The following is a 12,455-nucleotide window of genomic DNA, read 5'->3' on the forward strand; positions in this document are numbered from 1 at the left end:
GGAGGATAACACTATTTTTGCAAGTCACTCCTTCCTAAACAGACTGTAAACATTTTATTAGGCATTACAACTGTGCAAACCTTCCCTGAATTTCAGCAATATCCATTATCCTTCATTCACCACCACAAGGAACTTGACCCCTGATCTTGACACTGCGTTCTGCTATGCATGCCCCTTGGCCCTAACAATAACAGTGGCAAGAACCTTCCTCCCAGCAGACGTCCTAACTGAGCAGGTTCAAAGACCAAGATTAAGAAGGCTTCCCAGTTCAGGAACAGACATTGTCTTAACACCTATATACACTATAATAAAACAATTTTTTAAACTCTTAAATTAACACTGATAACACATCCAGGTTATAATTACACTTATAAATAAAAGATTCCAACTTTGTTGCTTATGCAATTCTAGCATTTATGCATGGATAAGTACAGAATTTGTTTTATCTTATTCTTCTAACTCTTGATCATTCACAATGTCGTGTTTTCTACAAGCACATATCTGTCCTGCATTTTTTGTCATTCTAGTTTTGACTTCGTTGCCCTGTGCCCTAGCAAATCCATGTCTCTTATTCTAAGGCACTACACAAAAGATGAACAGTGCTTTAAGAAAAGAAACTATTCCTTCTTAAACAACAGTTTATTTCCAGAATTTTCATGTCCTCAATTTTCCTTAAGTCACGGACATAAAATACATCCAAGAAGATCACATGGGTTTTCCTCTACCCATTCAACAACAATCACCTATATTTTGAACAACACTTTGTCATTAGGGTTGATACATACTGCTAATGTTATGCCTTTGTCCTTAGGCTTCAAAGAACTACTCAGTTGTGGAATCTTATCTTTTGTCTTACCTCCAAAATGACAGCAAGCTGTTGCCTACCTGTCCCAGGGAGAATGTTCATTCTTATCAAAACCTCAAAACACTGAAGGAGGACTGCTTCATTGATCTCAATGGGCCTGGGCCACAGAACAATGCAATCCATTTAGCTGGATGGATTTATTTTCAGACATGTCTCCTGCAGTTTCCAATCAGACAACATAATAGCAACTGGATACTTAGCCCATGCGGAGGACCTCTTTGCCTTGAGGACAAATTCCCTGTCCTCTGACCTGTGGCGTTAGAAATTGCCATGTGTTTCTTTTGACTCCTACCATCTTAAGATTCTTTTTGTGGCTTCTTCCTCTGACTCTAAAGGGTGCTGATGACTCAGGAGGACAAGTTTCTCACCCTTTATATTCAGTGGTATAGGGGCAGACCTCACCCCTCTGATCCAAGCACCTCTGCTGGTACACAGTGAAAGCTCACGCTTCATGTACAGGTACTGCTTATTGGCTTTGACCAAGAAGCAGACATCTATTTCATCTAGCTGTTGTTCTAATCCCAGTGTACTGCTCCTATTCATTGCTCAGGATAATTTATTCACCAACCTCTATCTCTCACTCAGCTTCATTAGAAGGAAATAATTATCCAATCACAACTTCCAGTGGCAGAATTCGTCACATATTCAAGGGACACAGACAAAACACATACTTGCATGGCTGTTACTGAGATCTCCAGCTCTGCCACACAACTCACAAAGAGCATGGATAACAGATGGCCTAAACATACCTCTCCATGAGCCCCTTTAACTCAGACCACAGGATCCAATGATACACTTGCCAAAATAATCTTCTTTGTCCTGCCTGGGGCCACAGTAAGACTGGATCCAGAAAATAAATTAACCACATGATTGCATCCATTCCTCTCCTGGAGAGCTATACAACATGGTCTAAGAGTTATTGTGAAACAGGGATCATTTTTCTTAATCAGTGTCCAACATTTTTTCTCCAACTGGTATAAAAGGAGGGTTAACCCAAATTCATGGCATTTCTTTTTGATGTCTGTCAAGGTTTCCATTTTAAATGCTTCATCAAACAGTTCCATGAAGGGGAGAACAAATGAAACCGTTCATTAATTTTTGTTAAATTGGAGTTGTTCCCCTTACGTCATACGCTAAGATATTAAGAGTTTACCCCCACTCTTTGGAGGATAACTGGGGAAGGAGATGAAATGTAAACAGTGACAGGCACAAAACTAAATGAGGAAAGCATGCCTTCTTCTCAACGTTATCAGCAGAGAAGAATTCAAAGAATGTGACACAGTCTCAACTCAGCAGATTGATAGGGGAGGTGATGGGAAAGGAGAAATCCTGGCAAAGAAAACTTTGTTGTCAGCGGGTACCTCTCAAACATGAACAAAGCAAAAATTTATTTTTTAAGTTATAACTGGGCACCTGACTGATTTTAAAACTTTACTTGAGGATTATCTGCAACACTGCACTTTGTAATAGAATGGCAGCCCTTTCTAAATACTAGCAACAAAGTTGGAAGTACACATTACAGGGATTTCCAGAAAGCCCTCCCTTCATGTTTTATTTTTGTCTTCCCTACTTTTTTTTTTCTTTCTTTATTCTTTCTAAAGAAGCAAGCCAAATGATCAAATATCCAAGAGATCCACTGGTAGAGGGTCGTTGGTTTTCTTTCTTTTGGTGTTTTATTTTGAAAAGCAAAAGTGAAGTGAGACATTTAACTTTTTCCCCCTTCTTCTCAAACACTGAGTCACAGCAGTTAAGTGAGCCCACAAAAAAATGACTCATTGCAGAGCTAAAATGCCACAAGGCTAACTCAGTGGGAGACAAAAGCATACCATCCATGCATAAAAGAGCTGCCTGGAGATAAGACTAATTGTTTCTCCTTCTTCTAAAAACAGCAAAACGTTAGAAGTAATTCCTATAAAGGGGGGAAAAGTCCTGGCTTTTCAAAATCCTAGGGTGCTATTTATCCATGAAAGCACACAGCCAGCATGCCATTATATTGTAGAGGCTGCAGCAAATGGAAACAAAATGTTATTCAGCCAAGATATTACCTCATAGGCGATTAGTCAGTAGTCTACTATGAAAGTAGGAGAGAGTTTATTCTAGGACTCTTCCTTCCTCAGCTAAGCGGGTGCCAGCTTGAACTAGATCTCAGGCATCCCAGCGGTTAGCCCAGCTTTGCTTTCTTAGGACACTTAGCTTGGTAGAGCTAGTGTTTATCACCATTAGCAACAGCAAACTTATTTTCTTCTTTAAAAACAAAAAAAACGAAACCACAATCCTTTAAAATTGCAAAGCCTTGTGATAATTTTCAACCTACTCGAGCCGTTCACCCTACAACCATTTCACTCTTGCTCTTTTTCTTAACCAATTGCAATGCTCAAAAGCCTTCAGTCCTCCCACCTCACGGCAGCCCCTGGCTGAACTGGAACAAAGCACAGCAGCTCCTGTGAAGAATCTGACCCAGCCCCAGCGAAGGGAAGCATTAGCAACCAAGTGCTGTTGCCTTGCACCAGGAGCCAATCCTCAGGGTTTCTGCTGTGATGCAAAGGCCAACTTACTTTTCATGCTAATCATTTGCAACATAACGTACTCCAAGAATGTAATTCAATAGAATGAGCAACTTTTGACCCAACCAGTGAGCAGGACTGCAGAAGTACTTCCTATAATTAGACAACTGTTAACTGTAGGGCCATAAACGTGAGACTGACTTGAAAGAAAGCTGACAACCTTCTTTAACATTTTCTTTCCTTTGCATTTCAGTGAGAGAACATTCTTCAGATCCTGAGTAATGCACTTTGCACTAATGCTCGTGAGAAGGCACTCAACTAAAATAGCAGACTGTACCAAGTTATTAGTTAAAATGGCACACGTCTTTTTTTCTGTTTCCAAGTCCTAGAGGAAAATTCCACTTTTTGGTGAGCAGACCTATCTGCACCTCCCAATGTGTTTTGAAATGACTTCCTAGAAAAGATGTAGATGCTGCAGGAGTCAACTTGAAGTTTCTTTGGAGCAGAGGCACAAAAGAGAATTGTTAGCAGAGAATTCCCTGGCTGACATTAGAGACCCAAACGCTGCAGGGGAAGAGTCTGGCATCCAAAAAGCACAAGTCATGGAAGCCCGAACACTAAGTAGAAAGCAGCCAGGCCAGCCTACTGAAAATGCAGGCAAAGCAGGAAAAGAAGGGATATATAAATGACAGAACTGCATGAGCTGCTACGTTCACTCAATGCCATGAGGAAACACTAGTGCCCCAGGAGGGACACTTTGGAGGCAGGTCGTCACCCTCAGCAATCAGACAGTCCTACAGTGACACAGCTCTAACTCTCCTGGAACAAGTAAAGACACAGCTAGCTTAAGAATCTCTATGCCACACTCAACTGTGTCATGTAGAGAGGTTTCACCACCCTCCCCTAAGTAATCCACTTCAATTGTACCTGTATGTGCATATGTAGGCACATACGTATAGAAAAATATGTTATGCTACGTACACGGTTTTGTAGAGCTGCCCAGAAGACACTGAAAACAACTAAATTTTACGAAATCCTTGCCCTTTGTTGAGAACTCCTACCGGCCATTTCCCTATTCCATTTATGGAGACATCTATTTCTGTATATTAAGTATGATGGCTCTGACTGCTAGTAATTTCTGTTTCCATTCAAAAAGGAAACCACTCATTTCAGCTGGCACAAAAGATTTCAGATTCTCCAGGGTCCAGTGCTTTTTGTTCATTTTCAAAGTAGAAAGCTAAACCATGTACAGTAAAACCAACAGTCTCTGTGTTATTTTGCTTTGCTTTGTCCATCAAGTGAGCCTGCTGAATGGATTTCACCCATATATTTCAGCCTCATCTGGAAATAAAGTTTCTGCCAAAAATTTACAAAACCTGCACCATATCATCTCTCTCTGGAGAGAATTAACCCACAAATTAAAGGGGCATATAAAGCAAAGTCCATTCCAAAATGAGTTGCACTGGAATTTGCCCGACTGTGAGAAGACTCTGTTTTTTCTCTGTTTTCTTTACTGGCCAAAGATGACTTTACTCCTAACAACCACAGCTCCTTCTCTGGGCAGCTTTCTCCTGACTAGTATGATATATCTGAGCACAGGGAGAACATTTATCCAATGTCCTCTAGCATGGGAAGCATGACGAATTTTAGTAAAACAATACTTTAAAACATACATAGAATGTATAAAAGCACAACGTTTATTCTGGAATAGCTTTCAAAACACTCATTTGTGTAACACATGGGCCTCATGACTGATACTTCTAAGCAAGTCTCTTGTAATCAAGACCCTTCTTGTTACACATGTTGGTTTCACATGAATTAACACCCACAGCTCTCTGAGTAATTCAAAAACCCATGTTTATATTTCACCACAATATCAAATGGCCGTGACTTTCACATTCAGGAAAAATTCAAAAGTATGAATGAAAACACTGTGCATGGAAAGGCCAGAAATACACAAAAAGAACAGATTGCAAAGAAATGCTTTATGGGCATAAATAGATCTGTTGTGTAATAATATTTTAAATATTCTTGGGGAAAAAAAATGCTGAACTCCTTTAATTCTTGTTGGAAACCCTGTCCCAGCTAAACTAGAGTGGAGTGAATTATTCAAGGCTATTGGATACATTTGCTTACCTGCTCTGTCTCAACGAAGTTAGACACATGTCCATCATCATTGACCCCTCGAATGTGAAACCGGGCACCAGCTCGCTCACAGCTGATCCGAGAGATAAGGCAGGCTTTTGCCTTCTTGTGGGAAGCGTAAACAGTGCGAACGTCCACTACACCACAGATCACTTTCAGCAACCAGTCAGAGCAGTTCACCTGGTAGTGTTTGAAGGGGACATGCAGTAGTTGGTTCCTGTAAAATTCAACAAGACATGTATGGTGTACTCAATAAAATAAGACCGACAGGCATGGGGCCCATCCCACAACAATCACTAATTTAAGCAAGTTTTTGTGACCCCTTTTCTGTTGCAGTTATACCTTATCTGAAATGAAGAAATATCAGTAGGAAATGTTTGTGAACTGCTACAATGAAAAGAGTGTGGCAAATTTTAATAGCCCAGCTACTGCCAAACTGCTCTCTTTGCCCCTCTGCCTTATAATTCAGCTTATGCAAACTTTGTCTCTTTTAACTCCAGATGTCACAAAAAGTGCTATTGAAATTAAGAAGAATGTCTGTTTTAACCTTCAAATTATTTTAAAATCAACAACCCAAGAAACCCATCATGCTGGTTAACAGTGATGCTGGTCTCTTCTGTTATGACTTATTCCTCATCTCATTTTTCAAAATGTGACTTTAGTCACAGATGAAGGCCAAGAAAATCCCTCTTATGATCATTTATTGCTCAACAGCAGATCTGTACAAGAGTTATTATACCTTTGGAAAACCCCTGAAGTATTCTTCTAGAGTACAGCATTTCTCTGACAGGGTGCAAGTCAATCCTATATTTTTAAGCTAAATCAGTAACTAAATAAAAGCAACTCTAAAATGATTTTTGTTATCTCTACCAGCTCCTTTTCCTAGCTCTATTCAAAGAGCAAGTCCCAGCGAGGACACAGACAAATTCCAGTAGATTTTTTTGTTGTTGTTGCAGTTCATTTAACAGACAGGTTGCATTGCTTATAATTAAGGCTGTCTGAAGCTTTTCATCATATAACCATTTATCCCACTGTTTGCTTTTTCCAACAATCTGCTGTTCAGTTTAACATTCCCCATATCACATAAATGCCTCACAATCAATTTTCTTTGGAACACCTTTTTGCCCTAGATGTGACGTTGTCACCATTCGTGCCTGCTCTACAACACACAGCAAAGTGGAACCTCTTCACGGGGTACTGCTAGATTAGTCAGATGCAGCAAAGAGAAGTTCAAATACTTATCTTCCAAGATGAAACATTTCAAAAGATGGGACAGGTAAGACAGTTGCTTTTTTTATTAAGAGACGTTGTCACCTTAGGAGATTCTACACTGGAACACAGCTCGTTTGTGCCACATGTCAGACTTGACGTGCTTAGAGAGCGTTTTGAGAGGAATGCGTAATTAGCACAGCTGAAAGCAAGTTTTTATTTATCTCCCTTCTGAGTGAAACTCAAAACTCTGTATCTTACCATTTGTAAGAGAAGGGCAGAAGGACTATTTAGCCTGACTGAACTGTTCCTCTCATGTTTATTTATCACCCATTATGAACTTTTTTGGCAATTTGATATTCACCTACTTTAGGCCACAAGACATATCACACATTCTAGCAGTACACCCACATTAAACTTGGGCAGTTATTTCCCATCTACACCATACAGCACTCATTTGTTTCCAGTACAGCTATGTTTCCTGCGTAGCTTTTTGTTTAAAATAAACAAACAAACAAACCTGCCAGAACTTGTAAAGCAAACAAACTGAATTACTTTAATGGGGAACCCACCTAACAGAGACAAAACCCAGCAGTTGTGTTTTCCTTTCCACTCAACTAATATTTACAAGAAATGCTTTTACTTTGCTTTGTAAGCACAAGAAAGTAAGAATTGCAAAGCAGTGGATCACTGGAGTTTCCTTCTGTGTAACATACTTTTACACTGAGCTGCAAACATATTAATATTGATGCTTCCAACACAAAACTAGGGCACAGTATTGAAAGATTGAAATGCAGACTTTAAACTCATACACTTTAAAAAATATTTTAAAAAATAAAAAATATGTCTACAGGTGATGTGATTTATGAACAGTTCAAGTGCAGGTTACTGTTAGATAACTTTTAAAGTAAATTATTACCACAAGGGAAACTATTCTTAACACACAGAGAAACATTTCTGTAGTGTGAACAAGAAATCTCGTGTTTCCTTCTTAAAAACACAAAAAATCCAGTTATTAGAATTGCATTTCACTGTCAGATTAATTTTAATTAAATGGAAATTACTTTTTTGTCACTGTTTTACCATGAATTCAGTAAGGCCACAGGCCCCGTAAAGTGACATGACAATGAAATGAAAGGTGGCACACCTGGAATACACATGTTCATTTCTCTCTGAGGACGTTTGACCAATAACATACAGATGGGGCTGACGGAAGACTTTGGTACAAACATGCAGTACTAACCAGAAGAACGAGTTACCAGATTCATAGTGGTTATCACCCTGCTTCTGAGCTCGCACAGTCAGGTCAAAGTTTGAGCCTGCATTAGGCCAGGAGAAATAGAACATCCCAGAGTTCAGTATTTTCTTCAAGGCAGTAACACGCTCCTCTTCCTTTGTTTCTTCCTGGAGAGGACAGAAATCTGTTGCAGTAATTTTGTAAACTTCAGCGTCCAGGATTTTTCCCACCGACGAACAGCCTGTCACCAGGACCAGAAAGTGCAGCCGAGCGTTACCTAGAAGGTGATAGTTACAGAAGCGTTACAGGAGGACACAGGCTTTGTCATTTCCAATCAGTCTTGTCATATGTAATGCTGACAGGGCTCCAGCAGAGGACAGTATCTCTGCTTCAGGAAAAAGAAAAAAAAAAAATACAAACCACAAACACATCACCAATGCTCATTTACATTTCCAAGTTTCTTTTGACTGCAGGTAAGTGGGCAAATTTGCATAATAATCCACATATTTTTACATTTCTATCCTTTGCTGTATTAGAGTGCATTTTTCCCCACTTAGGGCGAGCTCTGTATTGGATCACTACTCAAAATCAGATTTCACCCTCTGGAGAATGTACAGTTTTCACTGGATTTGATTCAAGGAAAAGATAAGAACTCTGATCAATTATGAGATAAAGTGTATACCTCCCTATGTATCTTTCAATTGACTTCTGAATTTTAAAGATATCAAGCACTCAAATTTCTTACTGGTTTCCTCTGAAGCCGGCTGTTTTCAGCCATTCAAAAAGTTTCAGTATTATCAGTTCCTGAGATTTTACTTTTTTGTGTCACAAAGCAGAGTGTATGCAATTAGATGACAATCTCAAGCATCATTAGAAACAATTCTAGCTCTCACGGTTGTGAAGGAAAGCATGAAATCATGAAGCAGCTGAACTCCAGAGCCCCACAACTAAAAGACAAATTTTGAAGTTTGAGACCACCACCACCATCAGATTTCTAGTACACAGAAGGATTTCAACCTCTGTTCATTCTCCCTGAAATGATAAATAATTAAGAAGCAGCAGAACAATTGTTCTTACAACACTAGTTTTACTTGGAAGAAACTATTTGATTCCTCCGCCAATCTCCCCACGGCAAGGGGGCTGGAATTAGATGATCGTTCAGGTCCCTTCCAACCCAAACCATTCTGTGATACACTTGAACTGGTCTCGTACAGAGACAATGCCATCCTACAGAGACAATGCCATCCCAACGCTCTCCAGTTAGTAAGAAATAGTAGGAGTGAGCCAAGATTTATCGCTTTACTAAAGCAGAAACAAGGTCTGACCTGCCAATAGCCTGTCACTGTGCCCTAAGGGCATGCTTTGTAGGACTGCTTTTCAACACTCCTCAGTGGAAAAAGTCCAAAACCACAGACCAGCTCTCACGCAACAACTAGTTTGTTCCTGAAACGTCAGCAGGGGAGCCCTTGCTTCCAGATCGCACAGTGGGCTACAGAAACTGAAGTCGGGGTGGTTTTCAGCAGGGCCAGAGTATTTGTGTAGGCACATGGGGCTGGGACAGCAGGACAGGGTGGGAGGTTAGACCTTATTCATTCTCTTCTGCTGACTTCGGTTTTGCATTTGCTTCAGCCCAGTGTAGGTGGTGTTTATCAAAAAGCTTTGTTCACCACATTTCTTTCTGTAACAAGGGTTTGCTGTGTTCTCCTTTCTGAGGGTTTTAAAGCACATCTTCTAGACCTTTCTAGATGACACAGTAGCAGAGGGTTAAAAATACTTATAACCTGATAGTTTTTTCCTCCTTTGCATAGGAATGTACATAATTACAATGGATTAAGTTGATGACTACATCAGTTATCACAGTGTTAGCTCATATCTTCATACCATCTCTTGCAGCCAATAGCTTTTGTGACTTCGGTGAAACCCTGCAATACTCATTTGGAAAAAATGTATAGAAACACTATTAATATGCTTTACTATCAGTCAGCTTGAGGGATAGAAAACCACTAGGGTCAGACCTGAAGAGCTGTCTGGCTGGGATGCTGAGACAAAGAGTACAAGCACTTGCATTGGCTTCAGCGACCTTTTCTAGAGGATTCAGAAGAGAATGAGAGGGAAAGTCAACATTAAAATAGCCAGTAAGTACTAAAACTTAGTACTGGTGGGCTCATTACCTGTGGTTCTGTCCTTCAAGGAGCTTGTAACCAGATGGAAATAACTGGGTCTAAACAAAGCAATTCCTTAGTTTAGGAAGGCAGTGTAGGAAAAAAGCACAGCATGAGGGAAAAGATGATCAAATCTATATGCAGTATTGCCTTACCTAGAAGCTTGCTAATCCCTGGCAGAGACTCTAGACTCTTTTCACTGCCTCCTCCACTTATTTACTCACTCTCAAAAAGGGAGTCACATTTACGCATGCAGAGGTCCAGCATCTCTCCTCCGCCAAACCACTAGCTACTGAGCTCAAAAATAGAAATCACAGCTAAGGAGCTGCCGCATTGTCCCCGATACGTGAGGAGACTGGCAGCTTTCTGAAGCTGTGACAGTCTTTCCTGCCACCGTGTAGTAGCCCCTTACTTCCACAGAATAACTCCATCTGCAGTACTTGGAAAGGAGTAGCAAATTATAGAGAAGCCTTCATCCTTCACGTACTTTTCATGACACCTTAGAACAGCGACAGGCTGGCAAAGGAGTACAGTGTCATGTCTCACACTTACAACCTAGAACATTAAAGAAAAACGGGGCAAAATTAATGCTACCAAAACACTATTCAGCTATCCATCTTCTAACCATGTCTGCATCAAAACCTAAGAAATTACTTATCACTAAGCTATGCAGCCGTACACTGCAAAATACAGTTTTCCTCTGTGCTTCCTTCTTTGCCAGCACCTCAGTTTATATATGGGGGTCTCTTCTTTCAATCCCAAATCTGTTTTTCCTCACACTTTCTGGCCCCTGTGTCTCTCTCCCTTTGACCCAAGCTGCCAATGTTTTTAAATATACTGATAACTGCATTGGACAAGTTTGTGATGGAAATGGTAACCAAGCTACAGCCATTCACGGTTTCACTTAGGCATTTTCTCAGCTTGAAAATGCTACTCCAAAGGAAAAACAGAACTATTACATATCCAAACAGTACCTCGTATGGCAGAAACTTAACATTACCAGACATAAGACAAATGCTTCTGCTTATTGCTAGTCACTGGAAGTCTGATTATCATTGTGGATATACTAAAACAAACAAACAAAAACAAACAAACAAACCACAATCCTTTTACATCTAAATTTAAACTTTAAAAAGCCAGTGTGGTTTCTTTTCTGGTATGTAAACATCAACAGGCCATAACATTTCCTGTTGAAAAATAACTACTTAACATGGAAACAGAAGTATCAACCACAACCCTACCTAAATGCATTTAAATTTACAAGGAGAAATTGCTCCAGCCAGGACAGATGCTGTTACTGGTGCAAGTAACTTTTATAAGAAGCAAAATAAAATTGATTTTCTCCATTTCTAAGAATTGCAGATGCTAAATTCTTGGGTAATTGGTCATTCAATGGAGGGAAAATAACATTTTTAGCTGACAGGAATTTACTGAAAAATTCTTTTAGTTCCTACACAATTCATTTTTATTACCCAGTAAATCTCACAAAAGAATGCAAGAAGTTGCATTCCTGGCTTACTAAACCCTCCCCCACAAAAAATCTCCTGCTCTCAACACAACACGAAATTTCCTACGGTATAAGGATTTGTGAGGCCACAGCACGAGAAAGAGAGGATTTTTTAAAAGAATTGTTTTTGCTGAGCTAACTCTGAAAATATCACAATTTTAATAAAATTGAAATATCCAGACATTCCTTAAAGCAGAAAGATATTTCCCCTTAAAACAGCCAAGACTATTCCATTAATTCCTGCAGCCTAAATTTTTCAAAACTGCAGCTCGCTACCAATACATTAAAAATACTACTGAAGTTTCCAGTGAAACTGTTCTTATGCAAGGAGCACTTGAAGTCCCATACTAACACCAGTCACTACGAAAATACTTCATACAGTCCAGTCAGATCCACCTGGCAGCAGCATTATAAAGCACATTATGGGACTACAACTTTTGAAAGGAGTTAAACAGTATGCAGGGTATTTATGTTTGTTCTGTCCAAAACGTCAATAGCTAAATGGATTTAAAAAAGAAAAGGGGGGGTGGGGGCGGAGAGAAAACTTTTAATCAAATTTAACCAAGGCTTCCTACTCTCAGGAGCTCCCTGCATATTTGAACTAGGAGACAGACCAAACTCCAGTCTTATTTCTTAAAACAGAAGCCCACAACTGTTATCACAAAAAAAAGTAACTAAGTATACTGGGAGCAAAATTATGGTAATTTTTCCTTGATGTCAACGTGCCGTACAGTAGCAGAAAGCATGCTGCTTTCAGCTGACAGCTGCAAAGTCCACGATAAATGGGACCAGCACTAAGGTCAATGAAAAGCATCCCATAAAACTT

The 12,455-nt window shown here is 39.8% G+C and overlaps 1 protein-coding gene across 5 annotated transcripts in view; it reads right to left on the reverse strand.

Moving 5' to 3' along the window:
- Positions 1 to 12,455, reverse strand: part of SYNJ2 (synaptojanin 2) — a 64,275-nt gene that overhangs the window by 39,437 nt on the left and 12,383 nt on the right. For 2 of the 5 annotated variants that reach the window (XM_035538606.2, XM_035538608.2), the window contains 2 exons: positions 7,967 to 8,237; positions 5,506 to 5,731 (listed from right to left, as the gene is read on the reverse strand). In XM_035538606.2, the coding sequence (XP_035394499.1) occupies positions 5,506 to 5,731; positions 7,967 to 8,237 (497 nt within the window). Of the gene's footprint in view, positions 1 to 5,505; positions 5,732 to 7,966; positions 8,238 to 9,285; positions 9,306 to 12,455 lie in introns of those variants that run through there. The other 3 variants (XM_035538605.2, XM_035538607.2, XM_050709887.1) reach the window with 2 other exon arrangements.

The sequence above is a fragment of the Cygnus atratus genome, chromosome 3 (genome assembly GCF_013377495.2).
Source record: "Cygnus atratus isolate AKBS03 ecotype Queensland, Australia chromosome 3, CAtr_DNAZoo_HiC_assembly, whole genome shotgun sequence".
NCBI lineage: Eukaryota > Metazoa > Chordata > Aves > Anseriformes > Anatidae > Cygnus > Cygnus atratus.